The following is a 26,041-nucleotide window of genomic DNA, read 5'->3' on the forward strand; positions in this document are numbered from 1 at the left end:
GCTTTTTAGCCTTACAATATTTAATTGAAATAATTGATTTTTGAATGTCCAGTCTCTCAAAAATGATTTTTAAAAATCCTTATCCAGTATTTGTGAATGCCTGAAGAAGTTGTGTGTGTGTGTGTGTGTGTGTATATTAAATAATTCCTATTACTGTATTATAGTAGCTTTTGAAGCAGGTTCTCCAATGCTGATCACTTCCAAGTGACCAAATACTGAATGATCAATCTGCCTGGTCGACATAACTCTACTTAATGTTTTCTTTTCAATCATCTTGATGTTCAGTGTTTTACAGCTGTTAGTTACAGATAGCCTAATTTTATCCAGCAAACATGTAGCGTGGCCTTATGGTGAACTGTGGTTAGATCTCAGCGCTCTTCTCAACTCCTCTGGCAGATTTATCTCTTTATCTCTCTATGTGCTAGCGTTAGCGCCTAGCTGAGTATTTGTTGAATTTAAATGATTATTTTTTCATCAAACTAGAGACGAATTAATATGATTATGGACGTTTAACAAATGAAATGATCTATTATTCTAATTAATACCCGCATGTCATCTGCTTTTCTGCGAAAAGTGGGTGTTTTCAGATGTTCTAATGAGCTGCACTGCTGGCTGATGATGGAGAGTTTGACTTTCATCCATCAAAACAATAATTTGTCTTCACTTCACGTTTGAAGGTTCATTTTCAACAGGGCTTAAATGTTTACATTGATTTCAGCTGGATTTAAGTATTTATATCGTGATATGGGCCCGTGTCCCGTATATAGACACTAGACAAACACTTTAATCATATCAGGCCATCACTGATAGATGCTGTTTATTTGGATATACCCAACTGTGATGTATTAATTTAGCACATATACCGTTTGTTTTCGTTTACTAATACGTTTTTGTTGCTATACGGTTCATTTAAGCTGTGATCAGAACCAGAATTGGGCTACGAGTCCATGTTTGACAGTCACAGCTGATCTAGACCTCTGGCACCAGAACAACCAACCCACTTTCTTATAGACTCACATTAGTAGTTAAGGGATCTTTGATACATCATGAAGAAGTTCTTTGACTCCCGGCGGGAGCTGGTGGGCTCTGGACCCGGTTCTGGAGGTGGAGCTGGAGGTTCTGGATCCAGCAGCGGTGTTGGTGGGAATTTTATCGGACGGGCTTTCACTGTTGGAAGACACCAGGTCACTGTAGAAGAAACTCTGGCAGAAGGTATGTCAGACTGATGTTTAATATTTTCCTTGCAGGCTTGAACACACGACCTTTTAGTTAACAAACAAAATAATTATGTTTAGCTTTTTAGCCTTACAATATTTAATTGAAATAATTGATTTTTGAATGTCCAGTCTCTCAAAAATGATTTTTAAAAATCCTTATCCAGTATTTGTGAATGCCTGAAGAAGTTGTGTGTGTGTGTGTGTGTGTGTATATTAAATAATTCCTATTACTGTATTATAGTAGCTTTTGAAGCAGGTTCTCCAATGCTGATCACTTCCAAGTGACCAAATACTGAATGATCAATCTGCCTGGTCGACATAACTCTACTTAATGTTTTCTTTTCAATCATCTTGATGTTCAGTGTTTTACAGCTGTTAGTTACAGATAGCCTAATTTTATCCAGCAAACATGTAGCGTGGCCTTATGGTGAACTGTGGTTAGATCTCAGCGCTCTTCTCAACTCCTCTGGCAGATTTATCTCTTTATCTCTCTATGTCTGGAAATCCCTGCTCATCTGTACTTGGGTGTTGACATGTCCTGCGGTGTAACATCTTATACACAATCTAAAACCGTTTTAAAAAGCATTTTACTGATTCTTTTAGAATTATTATTATGCATGCAGTAAAATATTAAGCAGCACAACTGTTTCCGATAGGGGTGAGTAATATGACCGTGTGACAGATTTTCTCTTTTGTTGTTTGATTAACATGAATGACTGCTGTCACTTTGAGAGCTGGCCAGATCCAATATGCTGTTACATGTGTGTTTTCTTTCTCAGCTGTTTGCTTTTACTTAAAGATGCTCTAAGCGATATTTGAAAAGCGCTTTTGACCACAGTGTCGGGATGAGTCCCAAAACATTTGCTGTAATGATAGGGAGAAGAGAGTGCACAGGACTGATATTAGTAGATTGACTATAGATAGAGAGGGATGGCAGATAAAAAAAGAGGAAAATATAGGAGGAACAAAACATTAAAAAGAAGGGTTACGCTTATAAACGTACTATTACCAAACACATTCGACCTGAATTAGCATAGTAACACACAAAGCTTTCACCTATTCATGACATCATACCTTTGGCCGGCAGGCATAGCGGATTCCGCCATCGTTGTTGCTAGGGTTGTGTACGTACGTGTGGGGCGGAGATATCAAAATAGGGGTGAGGTCCTGCTGGGGTATGGGCATGTTTGTTTTGGTGCTTTCAAATATTAAAGGGTTCACCCAAAAATGAAAATTAGCTCATAAATTACTCATCCTCAAGTCATCCTAGGTGTATATGACTTTCTTTCTCCTACATTCTTCTTTACAAATCCTCGTTTTGTACTTCTAATTGGTGACCGTTGTTTTTGTTTTGATCTCTCCGCTGCGTTTCCGCATGCGTCACTTCTAAGAGGCGCATGCGCAATGCCGACTTCCATACGTCATCCGCCCAGAACTGCTTCCGTAAGACCTAAATTACTGTGTTTATGAGGATGCTTGCAATAAATAAATGCTGTTTTGACGCTCTTTGATGTGGCGCTACAGATCACTGTAGAAACGCCTCAGTTCAAACAGCAGCACGGAGCGTTGTCATCCCTACCTCTTTACTTCTAGTTTTAACACGAAATAAACATGAATGAACATCCCATGCCTCATGTCATCGCTCAATCTATGTTTTAACTGCAGAAAGACGTTGATGTAAACAATGTCACGTAGCATTTCATTTACCTCAGGAAAGTCATCAGTGTCCACAGCTCGTTAGTTCACTAGCGAAATGAAGTCTAGAAAAGAGCATTTAGCGAAATATTAGGCTATACTCATTATATTTTAATTTACCTGTTAGTGATGTCTTAATTATTTAATGTATGTTTAAATAAATCTGTTATGAGTTATGACAGTCATTATGTAAATGAATGTATTTCATTAACTAGTAGAAATGATATTTTAGAAGTTAATTTAAAAACTGCATTATCTGCAATGTACATGTTTGCATACATTTTTAAGTTGAGTGTTGATTATTTTATTTAAAAATAAATAGTAATTTAAGTTTGGGCTCTGTTGTTCATTGTAACCTTATAGTAACTTAAAAGGGCTCCCTATACTTTAGAGCATAAGCTGAGGTAGATTTTTATCCCTAGGAAATTTTTCATTATAATTGAATTCATTTAAAGAAAGAGCATTATCTTTTTTTTTATAAAAAGCAATTTTTGTTTAGTTTTTTCCCCCTGCTGTACCGAAACCATACCGAACCGTGACGTCAAGTTTGTGTACCATTACACCCCTATTAAAAACGTGTGCAAATGATACGTTTTCATGACCACGTTGCACAGCAACGTCACATGACTGTGTAACCGCGATAGAGACGATAATCCAAAATCTCCAGTTGGTTGATAGATTTCTACCAGTTAATCATATTGCCCTCCCCTAGTTTCCAATTTTGATAATAATATGAAATGTTTCTTAAGCAGCATAATAAATGATTTCCGAAGGATCATGTGACAACTCTGAAGACTGGAGTTATGATGCTGAAAATTCAGCTTTGCATACCAGGAATAAATTATGTTTTAAAATATATATACAAATAGAAAACTATTATTTTAATGTGTAAACTGTATATTGTGTATTATAATTTTTGATCAAATAAATGCGGCCTTGGTGAGCATAAGAGACAAAACATTTTAAAAAAATCTTTCTGACCTCAAACTTGTGACTAGTAGTGTATATAAATTCTAACTTGATGTTGATTCAAAGATCCATTTTTGAATGAGGAATTTAAGGGCTCAGTTTACCCAAAAACAAACATTCTATAATTATTTCCTCTCCTTCACGTTGCTTTAAACATGTTGATTTTCTTTCTTCCTCAAAAGGAGATTTAGTTAAGCATAATGCTACTTTTATACCACACTATGAAAGTAAATGTTTTCCAGGGGCAGTCAAAGCTTTAAAAATGTTAAAAAAGCATCTTTTGTGATGTATAGATGAAAGATAATTTAAATTGGTGAACAACATGATGAGGGTGAGCATTCATTGCATCATCATGAATTGCATGTGTTATCAGTGATGTAAAGGAAACAGCTGTTTACTCTGTTTAATTTGATTTCCAGTTCACAGAAGGAGCTAGTAATGAAGTTAATAGACTTTCGGGCCTGGCGCATCTCAGACTCCTCTGTCCCGTTTAAACACCTCTCAGCATCTTTTCTCAGCTCTGCAATATAAAACCAATAGCATCTGCTTTGCAGAGAGATAAAACTGAATGTTTAACTGTTCCTGTAGAGCTAGATCCTTGATGAAATATCTGCGTCCTGCTTCCCCCACCAGCTTCCCCTGGTCCTGCTTTGATGAAAAAACACCCTGCACCATGTTATGCCAACACCTCAAATCTGAGTGCAAACTGCAAACATAGACTCTGATGTCTGGTTGGACATATCAGCATGCACTATAACATCAAGAGTACATGCTTGGACTAAGTGTCTATATGCTGTTCACATTGAGTGGTTCCACTAAAATATCTGGATCAACAAAATATCATTTATTGCATGCAGAAATGTGAATTATGCATTTTGTAAACTTATGGACAGGGCGATCAGTGATTGAATACAAATAGTAATAGACAAATTTAAATGATTAATAATAATAATTGGTTATTATAATTTATTTTTTTTTGTTACAAATGAGCTATATATACTATATTTTGTATAATAAAATACTGTTATATAATAAATAAAATCTATAATATTAACAACAACAAAAAAACAACCCACATTCAACTTCTATGGTGAACTGAATTAAATTTCCTGCTGTTTTCCTCATGGTGGCAGTGTTGTGGTATAAATATCTTTTTACTTTTCCAGTCCTCAAGCTTGTTTTCAGCAACAAAACAATGTGTTTTTGCCTTTGTAGGTGGCTTCGCAATCGTCTTCCTGGTGCGGACCAATCAGGGGGTGCGCTGTGCCCTAAAGAGGATGTACGTTAACAACGAATATGACCTGCAGGTCTGCAAGCGTGAGATCCAAATCATGGTGAGTGTGATGAAATGTCTACTGTGCTTTAGCAATGATGAGATAATTGATTTCTAATTCTGAATTCTGTTTTAAATAAATGCTGTTTTTAAACTTCCTATTCATCAAAAAATTCTATAAAAATATTAACTGTTTTCAATGTTGATGATAATAAGAAATGTTTCTCGAGCACCAAATCAGCATATTAGAATGATTTCTGAAGGATCATGTGACACTGAAGACTTGAGAAATGGCTGCTGAAAATTCAGCTTTGCCATCACCGGATTAAATTATATTTTGAAATAGAAAATATTAAGTATTAAATAGAAAATTTTTATAATTGGAAAAAAAGTACAAATATTTCACCATATTAATTGTTTTATTATATAAATGCAGCAGTAGTGAGTACAAGAGACTAAGAAACATTAAAAAAACTTAGCAACCCCGGACTTTTAAACATTAGTGTAGGTACCATACAATATTCAGAGAGAAAATGTTTGTGATGTCTTGTCAGTTTGAGCTCATGTTCTTTGTGGGCTGTGTTCCAGCGGGATCTCAATGGTCATAAGAACATCGTTGGGTTCCTGTCACACTCCGTCTGTGGTGCGTATCTTTTTCCGCGCCCATGTTAACGGATCAGAGCGTTCACACTGCACGCGATTGCGGTCCGGTTCCCTGACAATTAGGCAATATCGTTGCCTAATAATATTATGAACTAGGGCTGTGCGATTAATTGAAATCATCATAAAATCGCTATTTGAGCTTGTGCGATTTCTAAATCGCTTTATAGCACAATTTTGCGCCCCCGACCTCCCGCAGTATGCTATCCGAACCAATCAGAATGCAGTGCGCCTATCCAGGAGTGGTGCGTCTGCAGCAGTCATGCTGCGATCGTTTCCGCATGGAGTCTATTTCTGCTGTGCTGCATGCGCTGAATTAAAGTGACAGCGCATTATTCGCGGTAAAAATTAACATGGATTGACACGGAAATTTATGCTTTATAATAATAGCATATATAAATGCATATAATGAAATATATATAAATGCATATAATTAAAGTCTACTGTTTCACAGTCAACACATGGCTTTTTGGCTAGATTTAAAACAAGGAAAAGTGCACTTTTAGATAAACAAGGCAATAATAGATGGCACTCGTGGTGGTAGTTAAAGTTTGAACCTTGGATTTGTTTTTTACTTTAGCACTCTCTATTCTAATTCTATTCCTAAAAAAAAACAAAAAAATAACTTGTCCCTTTTAGACTTGCACTCTACTCTATTCATTTACTAACTGCTTGTTTTCTTTTAAAAAAAAATACTAACACTAGCTTTTCTAATCTTTTTGTATTCTATCTATTTGTTTTCTTTTTATTTATTATACAATTAACAAAAGCAATTAACGTTAACAGTTAACGTTTTCTCCCCCATAGCGCACTTAACGTGGCTTAATATAAAAAAACTGATAAAAAGCCCAAGTTTTATATTTTATAAAACATATACACTATGCACAGAAAAGAAACCTTCTAAGTTTAAAAAAAAAAAAAAATTTTGTCTACGGGGGAAAAAACACGTGAAACTGCGCGTTCCGTTCTGGGCTCACCTGCTTTTCTCTGCGTAATATAAACTGTAAACAGATTTGGTGTTTTTAAATCACCGTCTTCGTTCTTTAGCCTATCTTAAGCGTTTTCTATGGGGGAGAAAAAGCTTAACGTGCAGGGTGTTGCAGTCATATTCTGGGCTATTCTGCTTTATTAATAGTAATATTATTAATAAGGTTGTTAATATTAGCCTAATAGTTTTATCAGTATTTATTATTATCGAATTTGGTCCTCCAATGTCACTGTTTTAAAACATTAAGCCACATTAAGCATTTTAGAATGTCCCAAAACCGTGCCTTGAACTATGCACTGCAAGCTGTAAAGTAAACAGGAAGAGTTTGTCCGAACTCAACTGGTTTTGCGAGGGAATGCAAAGTTTCTTGAGGGAACGCAAAAGTTTTGCAATAGGATGCAAAACATTTGAAAAATATTTTTTCCTCCCACCCCGAATTTTTTCCACTCACCCTAAATTTTTCCCACCACCATGTCCCTTTAGGGGCTCCGTAGGATTGTTAGAATAGGACAATATTTGGCCAAGATACAACTATATAGGGTGCAAAAAAATCTAAATATTGAGAAAATTGTCTAAAGTTGTCCAAATTAAGTCCCTAGCAATGCCATATTACTAATCAAAAATGAAGTTTTGATATATTTATGGTAGGAAATTTACAAAATATCTTCATGGAACATGATCTTTATTTAATATCCTAATGATTTTTGGCATAAAATTTTTTTGCCGATGATTTTGACCCTTACAAGGTATTGTTGGCTATTTCTACAAATATACCTGTGCTACTTATGACTGGTTTTATGCTCCAGGGTCAAATATAGGATTACATTTCTAATAAAATTAGTTACTTTATTTAGTGTAACATTCAAAGTAAGTAATTTTAGAAAAATTTGAGATTTAAATTGAATCAAAAGAGGACTCATTTTAATTATCTGATTTCTGATACCAATAAATTGTCAAAACATTAAAGGTTAAAGGTGGTCAAGTGGATTAAATCATTGTGTAATACATCAAATGTTATGCTGCTTTTGTTTCTGTTAAGGCAAGTCATCACAGGTTAAAAGGGTTAAAATGTTAATTAATTTTTGATTATAGCACAAGACCATTGTTTTGTGAAATTGTTTAGATATGAAATTCAGGCATTATCTAATTAAATATGCACATATTTCAGCACGTTTTTAGAAAAGAAAATATTAGAGTTGCAGGTTTTTATAGAGGGGATTTGAGATCTCTTTTTATCACTCCATATATGAGAAAATACTGTCGAAAGCCAGCGAGAGAAAAAAGTGTTTTTAGGAATAAAATATTGTATAAATCAGGTGAATTGTATATGATAGAAATAAAATGGTGCTGCTGATGTGGAGATTTCTGACAATACAAAAAACCCAGATGCAAACAGACAAAGTGTAATAAAATAAACACTTAAATGGGTATTTGGCTGTTTTTTTCCTACTAAAAGACATGTTATGGAAGCAAAATAGACCAACATGCGTGCATGAAAAAAAAAACAATGGCTGTAGTGTCTTGCCTAAAGATTTCTTGAAAATTTGGTATTAGGATTGATTTGGTGCTGAAGTATTGTAACGTTTACCATCCCTACATTTGTTTGTGCGCAGGTGGTCAAGTGGTGAACCTAATGAACCAGCGTTTGCAGACGGGCTTCAGTGAACAGGAAGTGCTCCAGATCTTCTGTGACACTTGTGAAGCTGTGGCACGTCTGCACCAGTACAAAACTCCCATAATCCACCGAGACCTCAAGGTTACTTTATTTTCAGCTTTGTTTTCTCTGCTCTTCCCCTTCCTTTTTAACTTCTCATACTAGCAACACTTGTGTGAGTGAATATTTAAGTTTGAGTCATTGATGGAATGAATTATAGTTAACAGCCATTTGTGACTGACTGTTACCATGGTAAAAACCACTTCAGAGCAAACACTTGATTAGCAGGCCGAACTGCACTCCTTGTGCTTTTTCTCAAATGGGTTATTTCTAGTGGTCGACCGATATTTGTTTTTTGACTGCCGATATCTTGGAAAGCAGGGTGGCCGATATAAAGCCAATATAATTGTATTTATTTTAATTAATATTTAAGAAATTTGAAATAATTTGAAAATGGATTAAAAAATAAATTTGTAAAATAAACATACTTATACTTCAGATGACAAAGTATTTTCCATAAATAAATAATTAATAAAAATATAATTAAAAATGAAGTAAATTCGACTAAGTTTGCAAGGTTTGTGAAATTAAATTTTCATTAGCCATTCAAAGATTTGTTTAAATGATGTAAATGCGTATTTGCTGAATGCTGATGGCAATCGAGAAATTATTATAATGTTAGCCTTTCTATTACTAATAATATAAAAGCAATCGTTATAATACTTTTTGTATACATTTTAATTCCTTTGTTTAACAGTTCTACCAGATTATTAGACAGACTTCTATCCGTATTAGACAGAACTGTTAAGGATGACAGCGAACAAGAGGGAGAATGTGAGCACTGTGTGCTCAGGCGCTGCCGTCCAGTGCGCCGTCAAAATAAAAGTCCCGCCTCGAACGCATCGGCCAATGCCGATATTTGAAAAATACCAAATATCGGCCGATATATCGGTCGAGCACTAGTTTTTTCATTAGCTTAAGATGCAGTGTTGTACCGGAGTGTAATTTGTGTTTTTTAAATATCACCTGTAATATCTGTCTCTCTTTGCAGGTGGAAAACATCCTCCTTCATGACCGAGGACACTATGTTCTGTGTGATTTTGGCAGCGCCACCATGAAGTTCCAGAACCCCCAGAGTGAAGGAGTGACTGTGGTGGAGGACGAAATTAAAAAGTAATTCTTTCCAATCAGCCGGTTTCTGTGAAATTGAAATAATTTTAGAACCAGTGGCAGTCTGTCAGAAGAGATTTTACTCATAAAATGAACCGTTTTAATCAATTTCAAAACTGTTCAAAAGTTTGGCGTCAGTAAGGTGTTGGAAATCAATACTTATATGGAGTAAAGATACATTGTATTGATTAAAAGTGACAGTAAAGACGTTCGTAATGTGTATGTGTGCGGGAGTCTAGATTTCAGTTTCAAATAAAAAAAGATGCATCATGGTTTCAACAATAATGTGAAACGCAGCACAATAACTGTTAGCATTGATAAAAAGAAGGAATGTGTCATGAGCAGCAAATCGGCATATTAGAAGGATTTCTGAAGGATCACTGAAGGATGTGACACTGAAAACCGGAGTAATGATGCTGAAAATTCAGCTTTGCATCACAGGAATAAATTGCATATTAACATAGTATTAAGGATGGTACGATTATCGGTTTGATGATAAATCATGATAAAATTCTCCACGGTTAGTATTACCGTTCCATATTTTAATTAGCATTAAAACCGTATTCGATAACCACGATTTAAACAACTGAGGATAAATAAATACTGTCCAGCATAAAGCACAATGTACTTAAGTAACAGTCACACGTGAGCACAGCATGCAGGGTAGTTTCGTTTTGTGTGAAAACATGACGGAAAAGCTGGGAGGTTTTAAAAGAGTGCTAAGGGAATTATACAAATGAATATATAAATTAATTAGTTATAAGAATGAACCTCTGAAGGTTCTGACTGTCTTCAGAAAAGATGCTATGGCATTTTGTTTTCATCTTCACTCCCAAGTTAGTGTTCTTAATTGCAATGCTGCCTGGTCCACTGAGGTTACGGAAACGGCTGTAATTCTGCTATTCTATAAGCGCCACCTAGTGTCAGAGAGTGGATTTAAAGAGAGTTATATTTACATTCAACCTGTGTGCAATTTTTTGGGGGGGCCAAAAAACGGACCGAATTTGCATGCCCTGCTGTAAACTTTGATCTGGTTGACAAAAAACAAACTTATGTGGATTTTACACATTTAAAAAATTCGGATAAGGTATAAAGAATTAATTATGGAGCAGATAAAATACATATAATTATGTATTAATCAGTTATCACTTTGGCTTGACCCCTCTTTTTATTTAAGGGCTGAAAAGTGAGGTTTACCATTTTATGAAACTTTTTCAAAGCTTTATTTGAACATTTTGTACATGCTATTAGATAAACTGTTGTCAGTCATGTTGTCATTTAAAATTTGGACATCATTGGTAATGTTATTGTTTAAGTGTTTATGCCAACAAAAAAGTCATTTTTATTTGTTTTTTGTTGATTTTAAATACAAAACTTGGTTAAAAGATTTATGTGTCAGTACTTTTTGAACATTTCCAGCACAATAACATGATAATAATGGTAACTGTGATCATTTTGGTCACTATACGCGTGATAAGAAATTTTCATGCCATTACATCTCTACATAGTATTAAAACAGTTATTTAAATAAATTAAATAATATTTCACAATATTACTGTTTTTTTGTGAGCATAAGATACTACTTTCAAAAATATAAAATCAATTTTACTAACCCTAACCTTTTGAACAGTAGTGTATGTTTGGACGAGTCTAATTTTCAACAAAATTCATGATAGATATGATGGTACATATCATTCTCCCTTGAAAAATTTCAGATTGGCACTGTTTATAACAGCATTTTACTTTAGTTATTTTTGTAAGTTCAGTCACTCCTGTTTTACTGTACTATTTATACTTTAACCTAGAATTTTGAAATTTTTATTTATTGACGTTTCTTATTTTTAACTATTGGAAGTTGACAAATTGCTTGTGATGTGCAGTTGCTTTTGATAAAAGTGTTTAGTAAACGAATCAATGTAAATAATGTTTAACACATTAAAAAACTGGCATAGAATATATTGTATTGTCTGCTTCCAATACAGCCGACATTATATTGTCATTAATTAAAAACAAAAAAAAACTACATTGAACAATTCAATTATGGTCACAGATATATCATGCCGTTTTTTTTTTTAAATAACACTAGTTACAATACATTGTTTTATAAAAATGTCTGTTTTGTTTAGGTACACAACACTGTCCTATCGCGCTCCTGAAATGGTGAATCTGTACAACGGCAAAATCATCACCACTAAAGCAGATATCTGGGTAAGTAAAGATATCAAAGATATAAAAGCAGTCAGTCAGAAGTCAGTGGCTTTTTCATCCCAGTTTTGAATCGATCTTTCTTGCCTAAATCAACACCTGAATGGCTACTAGGCTACTGGTTATAATAATGTCAGCGTTCCAGAAGAAATTACAAATTGACCAGACTTTGTATTTAACAAGTAAGTGTATAGTCAACTTTTGGTGGTATATTGTATGTACCAATAAGGCTTTACACAGTGGGTGAGGAATGGATGCGCAGTGTAAATAGAAGCCAAGTGACTGACAAAATGTCTCTGCTTTTCATTGTTGTTAACGAGCCGGAAAAAGCTCACGTTACACCTCTCTTCATCAGTTTACACTGGCTACCAGTAGCTGCTCGCATCAAATTCAAGGTACTGATGTTTGCCTACAAGACAACAACTGGCGCTGCACCAATATACCTAAACTCACTAGTTCAGACTTATGCGCCCTCCAGAAGCTTGCGTTCTGCAAGTGAACGACGCCTTGTGGTGCCATCCCAAAGAGGCACAAAATCACTATCACGGACCTTTTCCTGGACTGTGCCCAGCTGGTGGAATGACCTCCCTATCTCAATTCGAACAGCTGAGTCTTTGGCCATTTTCAAAAAACATCTAAAGACACATCTTTTTCGCCAGCAACCTGACAAACTAATACTAGCACTTACCTATTCTATTCTATTCTATTCTATTATCAAAAAAAAAAACTAGCTATGTGTACTGTGCTAGACTAACTGAGACTTGTCACAGCACTTGTATACTGATTGCTTCTATTGTTCTCCTCATTTGTAAGCCGCTTTGGATATGTTGTGGCTGGTTAGAACAGAAGCTCAGATTTATGTGGGAGGGATAGTGCTTGATGCTTTATTTTTGAGCATTTGGATAATGTAAGTGTAAAAGTCAGGGAGGAACAAAATTACAATTTTTGTTTTGTGTACCATAAACTTGAAATAATAAAATTCTACAGAAAGTTAGAATATGTCTCTTAAAGCATACAACAAGAGTATTCTGGTCTTTATGAATTGCCTTTGAATGTATTTTTAAAGTCTTTCAAAGCTAGACTAATCTGATATAAAAGTGGTAGTAATAATGTTTCATCACCTTTATTCAAGGTTATTATATTGTATAAAGGCCTCAATCAAAAGTCTTTTCCCCCATACTGTGTAATGACTTTTTTTCTTTTTCTTTCAGGCAATGGGCTGTCTGCTTTATAAACTCAGTTTTTTCACATTGCCCTTCGGCGAGAGTCAGGTGGCCATCTGTGATGGCAACTTCACTATTCCAGACAATTCTCGTTACTCACAGGACATGCACCGTCTCATCCGTAAGTATTTGCCTCTCTCTGCTCATGTCTCACACTAGGTTTCTGTCTCTGTCTCACCGCTGGCTCAGTATGGCTGTGGGTCTCACTTGAATGTTATAGTTCAGCCAGAAGTGAAATTTTTAGTAGTTTATGCACCCTCATGTCATTTCTTTCCTCCATTGAACACAAAATTGAAATCCTTGAAAATCCTTGTCATTAATGAAAGCAAAGGTGACTCGTTATGAAATTAGATTACTTGTGCCATCTAAAATGTCAAAGCAATCACTGTCAATGAGTTGTGTGCTATATTTATAGTCTTCTGAAATGATGAAGTAGTTTTATGTTAGGAACAGTAAAATATCTTCAGTATCTTCTCTTCTTGTACCTGTCGAATAACAAACATTGATGACAACATTGATTGCCAATGTTGTTTGTTTTGGAGACATGCAGGAAACAATGGTGTTTGGCTTTAAATGGTGTCAGCACTTCATTATAATGGTCTATACAATTTTTGAAGTCCATTTTAGAGCTTTATTGGAGTATCATACGTTTACGGTTACATTTACTAATTTAGCAAATGTTTTATCCAATCAACTTAAAATGAGGAATACAACAAGCGATTCATCAAGAAGAGGCAATGAACGCGAGAAGTGCAAATAATGCAAAGTTTCAGACCTTGTTTATAACAGTACAAGCTTTTTTTTGTGTTTTCAGATGTTTCTTGATTTTTGTCAGGGATTCAGTGTTGTAGTTACATTTATTAATTTAGCAGACACTTTTATCCAAAGTGACCTAGCCATTCATCACAAGACAAGAGGCAAATAAACATGCGAAGTAGGGATGTAACAATTAAATCAACTCACAATGCGATACAACTTCACAATACACAATACATCCCAAGCCAGTACTGATCAACATCCCACCCCTCCTGTTGACCCATGGTTTGTCTGTATGTGTATTCGGAGCTTTAACGTTAACGGTAACTTGCCAAGCCCTAATATATATATATAATATATATATATATATATAAATTAAGCAAAGATACGCTGTTTCATGAAAGTACAAATGGTTTTCGAACAAGTTTAGGTTAAGCAATTAAGACTCATTTTTGGATGAACTATTCCTTCAACTTCCTTATATCAATAAACACTAAATACCAATCATCTGCTCTGCCCTTCTTCTGTCTGTCACGTGGTGACACCCAATCTCTGTTTCTCCTGCTCTCCCTCCTCTTTCCTTCTCTCTGTGGTGGTGATTTTGTCAGGGTACATGCTGGAACCGGACCCTGATAAGAGGCCTGACATTTATCAGGTGTCCTACTTTGCTTTCAAACAGGCCAGACGGGACTGCCCTGTCCAAAACGTCAAGGTTAGTCGCTTTCCTTCCTCTCCTCTGCGGTCAGTCTCAGCCTGTTGTTGGGTCAGTGCTTTTACTTCTGGGATCAGTTGTTGGATTGCGTGCTTGTGTGTGTCAGTCTGTAGGAATGCCTGAAATCATAAAAACAAGACTAATCTGAAATGTGTCCCCCCAGAATTCTCCCATTCCTGCTAAGCTTCCTGAGCCAATCCGAGCGAGCGAAGCAGCCACAAAGAAGAGCCAAACACAGACCAAGGCGAGGTATTTGTCCAGAGACTCCATAGTACTCTGTGGTTGGTAAATTTAACCTGAAATTTGTGTCTCCATGTTTTGTCCCGTAGACTTACAGACCCCATTCCCACCACTGAAACCTCCATCACCCCACGCCAGCGGCCCAAAGCCGCACAATCCCAGTCCCAGGCACTAGGGGGCATCTTGCCCATCCAGCCTGCTGCCCTGACCCCACGCAAGAGAGCCAACCTGCCCGCTGGGGCCGCCCAGCCGATAGGTATCAATATTATGAACTGTTCTTCAACACTTACATGTATGTGAGCATAAAATAAGCTTACAGCTACAGTATGCCATCTCTGAACCAATAGCAGAACTGAAACGTCATAGCTGTTTTGTTTGTTTCTGAACTTGTGTAATAAATGTACGTCTTTAACAAAATTTGTAACATTTTAACATTAACATTATTAACATGTTATTCACAGATTTATAGTAAATATAAAATTCTTATTATAAATATTAAATGTAAATATTGCATTGTTGCAGCCCTAGTTCACAGTAAATGCTGCTCCACATGAACTGTTATCATTTACAGGTGTGGAGCATCTCAAACTCAATCTCTGCATATTGCAGAGTTTGGGTTTATTATAAAACTCATCTGGGAATGCAATGTGCGCCATTTCATCAGATTTGTATGGTACATCATTTTTAAACATACACAAACACAGGAGAATACATCAATATCTTTCTCGATATGCTAACTGTTCATCGCAATTTCAAGAGAAAAGCTCTCCCTCAAATTTTTGTTGAGAAGTAAAGGGCAAATATAAAGTTTAAGTGAACATTTGAATTAAATGTTTAGATAATATTAAACAAGGATTAGATTGTGTAGTAAAGTGTAAAAACAATTGTCAGGCCATCAGGCGCCCTCTGCAGGCAATTGTTATAATGCATAATGTACTTTAGTTTCTTCTGTTTATAATACATTATGCATTTTAACAGTTTTGTTCAATAAAACCATATGATTACTTGCTTTTGATACTTTATTTGAACCAATTAGTATTGCCTCATTGCTATTATATATACATTTTAAGTCATTTTAAGGGCTATTGTTCGTTTAGGTATATTTTTATTAATTATAAAAAAAAAGTATAATTATCTGATTCCTCGATTAATCGTCAGAATAATTGGCCAATTACTTGTTCATGAAAATAATCGTTAGTGACAGCCCTAATTTTTTTTATTTTTTATTGCCTGTCTTAATAAGTTTGACTGATTTCTCTTATGAGATATTATTATTCATTCAAAATAAATAATTATTAAAATGCACAATTGTTCTATGTGTGTTTCTTAGCTGTCAGCCTGAACTTGGCTCAGCCGGCTGCAGCATTACAATCTCAGAAAGCCCAGGCATCTCCGGCCCCTCAGCAGCAAACGGTAAGTCTCTTTACTTTGTCTGTACCTCACTGCACTAATAAAAACCTACAATGCTCAGATCTTTTTAATTTTATAGTCTATTGCAGAGTAGGAAGTATTTTAGGATAAGAAGAAGTTGCAAGAATTTTGGTTAACTAGGAAGATAAAATGGCATAAAAGCAGTGTAACGCTGTTCTAATTTAACTTCGTTAAATTTAATTAATGCCAATCTTTTTTCAAGTCTGGGTGTCACTTTATTTGAACTAATTTAAATTTCTGTTCCAGCCTGTAGATTGCATTTATTAAACTAAAGTAACAGTGATATGTAAAGGTCACATTTATGGTTCACATCATAGTATAGTTGTCTGTGTGACAGCCCGTGCAGCCCATCCCCGTCACAGCTGCGACTGCAGTCTCAGGAGGGGGTGTTCCAGTTGCAGCTGGCAGCCCCGCCCCTCAAAAAGCAGTTGCCACTCCTCCTCCATCCAGCCCCGCCCCGCCCACCGCACCTGCACGGAGCGTCCGTCGTAAGCAGGCATCTGTGGCTCTGCAGCAGCCGGTGCCCGTCCAGCCCACTGTCACTCAGCCGCCTGGTGCTCTGCCTCCAGTACAGGCTGAGCCTGCAGCAGTGCCACCCACTGTCCAGCAGCCAGCGCCTCAATCCCAAATCAGCCCAGAGAATGCAGAGGAGAGGGTAATCACCTCCATCATGTGCATGCTGCTCTGTCCCGTTTGATTCAAAGAGCTGGCAGCCTCACTTTCACTAATGATGCACCTCATGAAGGGACTGCGCCTCATCATCCATTGTGTTGCCTCCATCTGTCCATCCTTGGTTTATTTTGGATCATTGTAGATGGTTTTGATTGTTTGTGTGACGGATGTTTGCTCATTTTGGTTTATTTGCTCTGAAGTGAAGATTGTCTAAAAATTGTGACAGACAATGTTTTTGTTAAAATAATTAGAATTGTATGCTTTCCATTTTGATTTGCTGAAGTGTTGTTTATTTTATGGTTTCTAGGCTTCGTTTACACCACATTCTGAAGCGTTTGTCAGTTCAGATGATGAAGTGATGAAATCCAATTGTTTAGACAGTGTAGTAAATATCCCGTATATTTAGATCAATTGACATGGAAATGACTTTAGCATCAGAAAGAGGGACAAAATAAATAATTTACTGTTTACACACTGTACTATTTTTCCATATATTTACTATTCACTGTATACACTAAGTTTTTTTTTTTTTTTTTTTAAAAAATTTTTCTTAGGCTCAATGTGGCAGCATGTTCTTGATCAAAAAATATAGTTAAAAATAGTTATATTGTGAAATAATTGCAGTTTAAAAGGACAATTATTTTAAAACAATTTATTCGTGAGGTGGCAAAGCTGAATTTGTAGCAGCCGTTACTTCAGTCTTCAACGTCAAATGATACTTCAGAACAGCATTTATTATTGTATATAAATAACCCCAAACTTTTGAACGGTAATGTAGCTAATACTACATGTGAGTATAGATGTGATTTTGGAGTTTATAAAAAAAACTTTTTTTTGTTACCATAAACAACCAAGCGATATCTGAGTCTGACAACAATTTTGTCTGAACTATTTTTTATAGAAAAAAGGTCATGTTGGAAATTATGTATCTGTTTTTAATATTTATTTCTTATCTGTATTCACCTTTTTTTTTATTTATTTTTTTAATTCATGCCATTTCACTGCATCTAAATTGAAATTTTATGTTCCACTCTAAATTCTCTGTATTTAAAGAGTTCTTACTTGCTTATCCTGCTGTCTTTTCCTCAGCCTGCGGCCCCTGGCCTTTCCCAAACTCCTCCCTCGTCCCCAAGGACGGCCCAGAAGGCGGGGCACAGACGCATTCAGAGTGATGTCACTCACAGCGCTATGTTCGGTGTTCCGGTCAGCCAATCCACTCAGCAGCTGCAGGCGGCCACAGCAGAGGCCAGCCTTAACAAGTCAAAGTGAGAAATACGTCTAACGTGTAAATGTAGAGAGAGACACTGCTATTATACTCCTTACTTAGTCAAGAAGAAATGTTTTGTCAGCTTTGAACCTACTTAAATCTGTTGTCTGAGCACTTGTTTCTTTATTTGGGCACAATTAGGTCAGCCAGCGCCACCCCATCCATCTCTCCCCAGTCCTCCCAGCAGAGTGTGTACCAGCCTGCACAGCAGGGCAGCACTTCTGTTCTTCAAGCTCCTGCCTCAGCCGCTAGCCTGAAAAGCCCCCCTGACCAGCCCACCTGGAATCCCTTTGGTGATGACAATTTCTCCAAACTTACAGCTGAGGACCTGCTCAACAAAGACTTCACCAAGTTAGCTGACGGTAACTTTACTTTCTCACAGACTACTGTATATCTTATCACATCCTACACTATATGTGTGTGTGTATATATATATATATATAAGTGTTTTTGCTGTTTGCAGAACCTGTTGAACCTCTGATTGCCGCTACTGAGAGTCTTATTCCTGGGCTGGAAGCTGCAGAACCTGCTCCTCCATCCTCTGGTAGGTGTACCGTCATCCTTAAACTAATGTTCCACTCTTACATACATTTTTAGTGAATTGAATTCACTTAACAAATATAAATCATTGCGAATATATTGTAGATGACCCTAATAATCCTTAATAATGACATTATGGCTTCTTTTTGTCTGTATTTGGCCATTGATATTCTGTTTATTTTCTGTCAATCTCTTGCTTTATTTCTGTATCATTCCTGGTCTCCCTCACTGTATGATGGCACATGTTCAGTGCATCTGAGCTAGCTGACCTGCAGGAATCAGCAGGAGACTCCTATTAAAGGGTTTGAGTGGCATTAAACAGCTTGAAAGATAAAAGACAATTTTTAATATAACTCAGACTGGATTCGTATGAAAGAAGAAAGTCATATACACCTAGGATGCCTCGGGGGTGAGTAAAACGCAGCCTAATTTTCATTTTTGGGTGAACTAACCCTTTAAGATGAATCAAGGCCCACCAGTTACCTCTGCATCCCTGCTGAGTCCGCCTGCTTCCTCTGTTTAAACTGATGCTCAGCATTAAATGCCACCCTTTTCGAGCACTTCTTGACCGCTTTAGCATTTCCAATTTTCTCTTTCTCTGCTCTTATACAGCTGAAAGACCTGTTGACATTCTGGGCTTAGAACTGGGAGCTGGTTTGCTAGCTGTACCAGGTAATCCAGAGGTCCATGCCAGCCTTACCTGACCTCTATGCACCTTAGTGGTCACCACACACTGCGGTGCACACACCACAATACCAATGCTTTGAAATGTTGTGATTCACAGTAACAGTTTTGCTACCAAAGGCAACACTAATGTACTATTTAACACTTTTTTTTATTATTAACAATCAACCTGAAACAGTTCGTCTTTGGCCTTTTCTAGTAATTATTGAAAAAAGTTTTAATAATAAATAAGAAAAAACAAAGTAATTAAAAGCAAAAGAACAAATACAAATGGAACAAAGAAACAAAATATAAATTATAATTGCATAAATCTGCTTGTGCTTTTTCAGATATCTTTCAACAGCATCAAGTAAATATTCAGAAATGGGAAAATTTACAAAACTAAGTAAATGTAAAAAAGTTACTGAAATAATTGTCATTTGATATCATACGTTAATACTGTTTGAAAAGAAAGACATACCAATACATTTATTTGTTTCTTTTTTGTGTATCTTTAGGCATAACTTTGTATTAACGTTTGATTTGTTGATTTTTGTCCCACTTTTTGCATTTACTGCATCAGTACTTAGTACTTAGATAAGCCACCCTACCTCTGTTTTTTTTTTTTTATCCCATTCACTTTTAAAGTTCAAGTTCAAAATACTTTGTCATTCTAGTGAACAACAAAGTGTAAAGCAGAACAAAATTGTGTTTCTACGAGACCACTGCTGCTTTTATATTGTGTTCTCAACCTGCATTGTGCAGTGTATAATTTAGACCCATCGATAATTCTTCAGCTGCTTATTTCTGTTTGTTAAAGTTACCTTTTTCTAATCATCAAATGGCTTTCAAATCCTCAATTGTCCTTTCGCTTTCCTCTCAGTTTCCGCACGCCTGCATTTCTGTGTTTATTCTGGCTAACGCTGGCTGTTTTCACCGGCTGACTTACAGAGAAGCTGATAGAGGGCCTGAAGTCTCCGGATATTTCTCTCATGCTGCCTGATCTGCTGTCCATGGCTGACCCTTTCGGCAGCTCCATTGATGACACTAGAGATGGTAACAGCTTTTGCTGACTCTCTCTCTATGTGCTTTTCTTTTACAAAAGCTAAACTAAATACTGTCCTGTTCTCTGAGACAAATTACATTTTCCACTTTTTGTTGTTTGATGCAGATCAAGCCAGTCCCTGTATTATTTGTAATAGCTTTCAGTTTTGTCTTTTTGCCACATGAAATTTAACTTGATTTGTAAATGTTGAGATCTTGTGAAATCAACACACTAAAGACTGGAACAACAGGTAGAGTAGTGTGTTAAAGGGGTCATATGATGCGATTTAAATTTTTCCTTTCTCTTTGAAGTGTTACAAGCTCTAACGTTATGTAAGATACCAGTGATGTATATGATGTGATGAATAATTTACAGTGCAGTATCATGTTTTTTTTTTTTTGTACTCTCCCCACTCTGTCTTACTCCCAGCCAAAACGGAAGTGTGTTTGGACTCTCTGATTCCTGGCTTGGAGCCCCCTCAGGCTCAGCTGCACCCTGTGGAGGCTGAACCAGCATCATCCACACTGAAAGGTAAAAATATGCATCAGAGACGGACGAGCCTCAGCCTAGCATTTTAACACCCTGTCAAATACAAAAGTGGTGGCAGAATGTTTTCTTTGTGTGGAGAGATTGGTTGAGACTATAATGATTTCAAAATTTTAAAAACTCAGGATCCTTTTTCCCCACATTAAGGATGCAGAATGTTGTACTTTAAGCAGGTAGATGCAGAGATGCTCAAAGGGGCATATAATGAGAACATTTTCTTTCATCTTTAGATATATATGAATTCAGAGTACAATGAAAACACTCTAAAGGTGTGGTCACATTGTTTGACAGATTTTCGCTGGGGAAATCCAGTTATTTTTAATAGGAATCCACACGATTGGGAATTTCACCTTTGGTCGAAAGATTTCCCATTTAGTTTTGGCAACAGGTTCAAGTTGGTCACACAGACTGGCTGTGTTGAGGTATTCGGCTTGGTTTAAAGTAACTTTTGTGTGAACTGCGCTTCATGGATCACTACACTATTGACAGTGGACCTTTTTTACCTACGAAATTTTGCTAATTTGACTGCATTTTAAAATTTTGAATTAAAAACTTTCCAGACCATATTTTTGAAACCAAGTTGCAAAAAAGGCACTTTTTGAATTTCCACAACTTTCTGACAGATATTAAACACATGACTATCTGCATTTACACGTCTGTAAGGCATGTTTGGTGTCCAGATGGGGCAGCACAAACTTTGTTCGACTCAGCAAACCTAAAAATACAGCAAAATGATCCAATTTAATTTTGACAGTTGGAAAAGAGTAGGAAATGGTCGTACCAAAAAGTCAAAATTTAGTTTTCACAAAAACCTTGACTAAGATTAAAAAGTGGACCTCATAAGATATGACCCCCTGATTTTTATGTAGTTAGCAACTTCATGGTTTTAATGTTTTCATGTGTTTCCCTGGTGCTGCTCCCCACTGTGCTGTAGACCCTTTAATTGGAGAGGACTCCTTGCTGGGCTGTTCTCTCCCCTCTGGCTCTGCCTCATGCCTGGATGACTTTGCGCCTGTCTCAGGCGGCTCCTCCCAGAATATACCAGGTACAACAAATCACTTTTTTTCTGCTGGCATTTATAGCTTATGTGACCTGGTGAGGCATGTAAAGAACTTTGGGATGGAACTGTAAAGTGCATTTTATTAAAAATGAAAATGAATTGATATTAACATACTATATACAATTTCTAGACATTTGTTTAGGTTTGATAAGAAAGTGTGGGCCAAAGAACATTAATGTGATTATTTCAGTGTTGACATCATGCTAACAGTGCTGTATTTTTCTCACCCATCTGTGTCTCTCCCTACCACAACCCTCTTAAATCTTTTACCCATGAACTGTCATTTGCCCCAACCCACATCGCCTCTCAGCTGCAGACTGTCTGATCTCAGGCTTTGAGCCTCCGAGTGCTGAGACGGCCAATGAAGATGAATTTGACCCTATACCAGTACTGATCTCCAAAAACTCTCAAGGTGAGCTTTAGGAAGCTAAAGCCATTAGTTTTTTTTAGAGTAAGTGATCAATTTGCGTCTTGCTCTCATTTTAATGACAAGCAGTTAATTCTTTATCTGTATATGAGAACTGTATAGTCTTGAGCACATTTTTTGTTGGTAGTTGCAAATAAACAGAATTGAGATGAGTTATTTTGCACACTTTACATACTAGGTATAGGAATCGTATAGAAATTCTAGTTCCACTTTTTATTTAATTCCATTAACGAGTATTTAAGTATTTTAAGTATTTTTAAGTAAGCAACTGGTCCCAAGTATATACTGATTTTTTTTTAAATGTATTTAATACAGTTTATTGAAAAAAGTTGAATGTATATCTTCATATCTACATTGCCAGACTGAATTTTTTTTTTTTTTTTTTTCAGATTTAGGCCTCATAATACAGTTACATAGTAATACAGTTCACAGTTAATTTTGAGTTTGACATAACAAAAGTACTTTACTTGTGATTGCGATTAATTAATAACAGAAAAAGAGAGTCATTCTTTGTCAAATCAGACTGGCATAAGGAAGTGTTTTTGTGTTCTTTTTATTATTTTGCGGTATTAATTCAGACAACCCAGTGTTATGTTAGTTTCATATACTGTATTAATATTAGCTCCTTAAAGCTCTTTGAATTAGCTTTTTATTCAGTTTTTATTTTTTCATTTTAATTGTAGTAATTTTATTGTGTGCTTTTGCCATTAAGTTTTTTTTATTTATTTTAGTATTTAAGCTAATTCTTTTAATTTGGTTGTCAAGGCAGCATGTTTAATTTTTTTTTAAGTAATTTTTTATCTCATGTTTATTTAATTTCAGGTTTATTTCAATTCAGTTTTTACGAGTTTTCACTAACAATAACGACACTGAGACAAGCTTATGTTTTTTGCCCTGACTTACACTCAGTAGTGGTGCAGGAAACACTGAGGTTCTCCTAACAATTGATGGAATTAATCTCAAATTGTATGTTTTGCGAGGTCTTTAACTGAATCAAATATCATCTATAATTCCTTCATAGTTTATTTGAAAGAAATCCCCAAATTTTTGAATCCCAACCCTAATGCATGTTCTCTCGTAACAGTCTCTCTTGACTTTTTGTGAACGTTCACTTACCGTTGTGTCTCTCTCTCCCTCTCTCTTCTGCTGTCCCCTTCCTTGGCCTCTCCTTGTCTAAATTTGGCTGTCCTCCCTTTCTTCCACCCCTAACCTTCCTGTCCATCTGGCCTCTTTTAGGAGGTCACTCTCGCAGTAACAGTGGCAGCTCTGAGTCCAGCCTGCCCAACCTGGCCCGTTCCCTGCTGCTGGTGGACCAGCTCATCGACCTCTAGACCGTGCAGCTAATTCCTGCAGTGCTGAAGATGATGCCAACCGCTGTAGTCTTCTGCCTTTAACCACGAATCCCTCCTGCTTTCCTTTGTCCTATCCTCCACCCACACCCTCTTTCATCGTCCATTTCCCTCTTTAATCGGTTTTTCATCATTCCGTTGCTTCAGTTTCTTCCTGTTCATCACATCTTGTTTTATTTCTTTCCCTGCCGCTGTTGTCCATCAGTTGTCGTCGTCATCACCATCATCGCTCATTTGATTTGACATACTCAGCTTTCCTCCCCTGCACCATGACGTTTATCTCCCTGATGAGTGTGTTCACCTTTTTTCTTACAAGTCTGGTGCGACCTTTTTCTACAGGCTCAAAATCCAGTTTTCTCTGGCATCCATATCTGTGCTTCCTTTGGACACGCATATATGACCGTCACACATTTCATCTGCCTCGCAGTCAAGAGTGCAAAATCGTTCTTCTCTTTGGTCTTTAGCTGTGTCTTCAGTGGCACTCAGGAAGCTTGTCTCGAGATTAAACACACATGGGTTTAGACTCATGCAGTTGGCTCCTTCCAGACCAAAATTTAAGTACAAAGTGAACCAAATGTTTACAGACCGAAGTATTTTCGCTGGATGTTTACAGACCGGCAGGTAGGCAAGCACCGCTTGTGAGAATTTATCTTCGCCCAGACTGAACGCAGGGTACGAACGGATCCTAATACTTCATGTAGAGTGATTTTAAAACTTTAAAACCGACTAGAAGCTCCTCATTTCCATCAGTGGTACTTGTTTGCCATCTCACGACCTCCATACCATAATTTCTCTGTTATTTCTTTGTAAATAGCTCTATTGATGTTGTACGTTGGCTCGAAGCAATGTAAATTGTTGTATATCTGCAGTATCTGACTCTCCCGCCCTCAAAAGTGATCCGTTCCTCCTGTGTATAAAGCATCTGGTCCAAATGTCCAGCAATTCCTTCAGAGATCCCCGTCTTACCGCATAGTATACATCATTATGAGATAATTTAAAAGAAATATTTCATATACGGTTAAGATTATATGTGAATATGAATAGAGTGGTAGAGAATGAATGTATGAATCGAGTATCCATATATAAATGCAGATATGTGTATATGAAACCTATTTAAGAGGAAACTTTATCTCTTTGTTCTGTGTGTTGAGACGTGTTTGCGAATGTAAATTGTCGGTTTCATCTTCTAACGGCCAAATCGTCATTGCTGAACAAAGTCAGTTAAGAAAAGAGGACAATCTTGAAGCATCCTGACATAACGGCATTCGTGTGCAAATCGACTGGATTTGTTTTCAGTTTTCGTTGCCTTTTATTCTCCGATGTATATCGTCGACAAAAACAGGTTGTAGTCTTGAGGGAAATGCTCTACGGTCCTCAACGATGTACGTATACAATTCATCCTCGAATCTACTGCCCGATGCCATGCTTTCTTGCACAGTTCTCGTGAATCAGACGCTTATCGAAGCATGGCAGTGTTTATGAATATGAAGTTAAGACATGTCTGTGGCCATTCTTCATATCAGTACTGTACGTATGTGTTTGCGTGTATGTGTGGATGTGAGGTAAATAAATAGCTAGTCTTAGGTGTTGAAAGTGGTGAGGTCGTTCTGTCTTTGACATGGTTTATCTGCTTCGCTCGGACAGCTGGACCCGCAGCAGGCACCTCTGTTTCAAGCACAGGTTCTCTTTTCATTCACTGAGCGTCATTAGACTGCTCAAATTAAGAGCATGGAAAATGCTCGCTTTAATGCTGTACGTTATTAGCAGAATCCCAATCAGTGTCTGACATGCTATAAAACTGAAAGTTCTGTAATCAGGTCGTGAATAAAAACCCATCAGCTTTTTGACATTGCTGAATCTGTAAATGGCATTGAAATGAGTTGTCATCTCACAAGGGCAACAGCAGTAGGGCTGGGCGGCCCCGTAGATATTTCCCATACTTCTTACATCACTTTAGATGTGTTTGCACAGTTATGAAATATTAACTTTTCCCATGCTGTCAAATTTGACTTGCATGATCAAAAAAGTTCCTGTTTTCTGTGTGTGTGTTTTAAAAAAAAAATGTTATATATATATAAATACAATTTTAGGGCCTATAAACATCTCTTAGACTCACCAAGGTTGCATTTATTTGATTAGAAATACAGTAAAATCTTAAATCTTGTGAAATTATTTAATCTGTTTTAATATATTTTCAAGTGTCATTTATTTCTGTGATGGCAGCTGAATTTTCAGCATCATTATTCCAATCTTCAGTGTTGATCATTGGGAAATCATTC

At 36.6% G+C, this 26,041-nt stretch overlaps 1 protein-coding gene across 1 annotated transcript; it reads left to right on the plus strand.

Moving 5' to 3' along the window:
* Positions 1-435: 435 nt before the first annotated feature.
* Positions 436-25,842, plus strand: LOC107758675 (AP2-associated protein kinase 1-like). The gene is made up of 22 exons (XM_016576477.1): positions 436-1,212; positions 5,097-5,215; positions 5,743-5,790; positions 6,966-7,016; positions 8,409-8,558; positions 9,508-9,629; positions 11,753-11,834; positions 13,043-13,175; positions 14,419-14,522; positions 14,686-14,771; positions 14,852-15,018; positions 16,093-16,175; positions 16,531-16,848; positions 17,955-18,130; positions 18,274-18,494; positions 18,596-18,676; positions 19,285-19,344; positions 20,287-20,391; positions 20,810-20,911; positions 21,861-21,971; positions 22,297-22,398; positions 23,650-25,842. The coding sequence occupies exons 1-22, from the start codon at positions 1,047-1,049 to the stop codon at positions 23,742-23,744; spliced, it is 2,682 nt and encodes an 893-aa protein (XP_016431963.1). The 5' UTR covers positions 436-1,046; the 3' UTR covers positions 23,745-25,842.
* Positions 25,843-26,041: the final 199 nt, after the last annotated feature.

Source organism: Sinocyclocheilus rhinocerous, unplaced genomic scaffold (genome assembly GCF_001515625.1).
Source record: "Sinocyclocheilus rhinocerous isolate Xijiao unplaced genomic scaffold, SAMN03320098_v1.1 scaffold623, whole genome shotgun sequence".
NCBI lineage: Eukaryota > Metazoa > Chordata > Actinopteri > Cypriniformes > Cyprinidae > Sinocyclocheilus > Sinocyclocheilus rhinocerous.

What these genes read in the sequence shown, in the direction of transcription:
- LOC107758675 (XM_016576477.1), top strand. Translation starts at nt 1,047, where the DNA reads ATGAAGAAGTTCTTTGACTCCCGGCGGGAGCTGGTGGGCTCTGGACCC. An exon ending in AGCGTGAGATCCAAATCATG is followed by an intron (nt 5,216 to 5,742) that starts GTGAGTGTGATG and finishes GCTGTGTTCCAG; the next exon opens with CGGGATCTCAATGGTCATAA. An exon ending in AGCATCATCCACACTGAAAG is followed by an intron (nt 20,912 to 21,860) that starts GTAAAAATATGC and finishes ACTGTGCTGTAG; the next exon opens with ACCCTTTAATTGGAGAGGAC.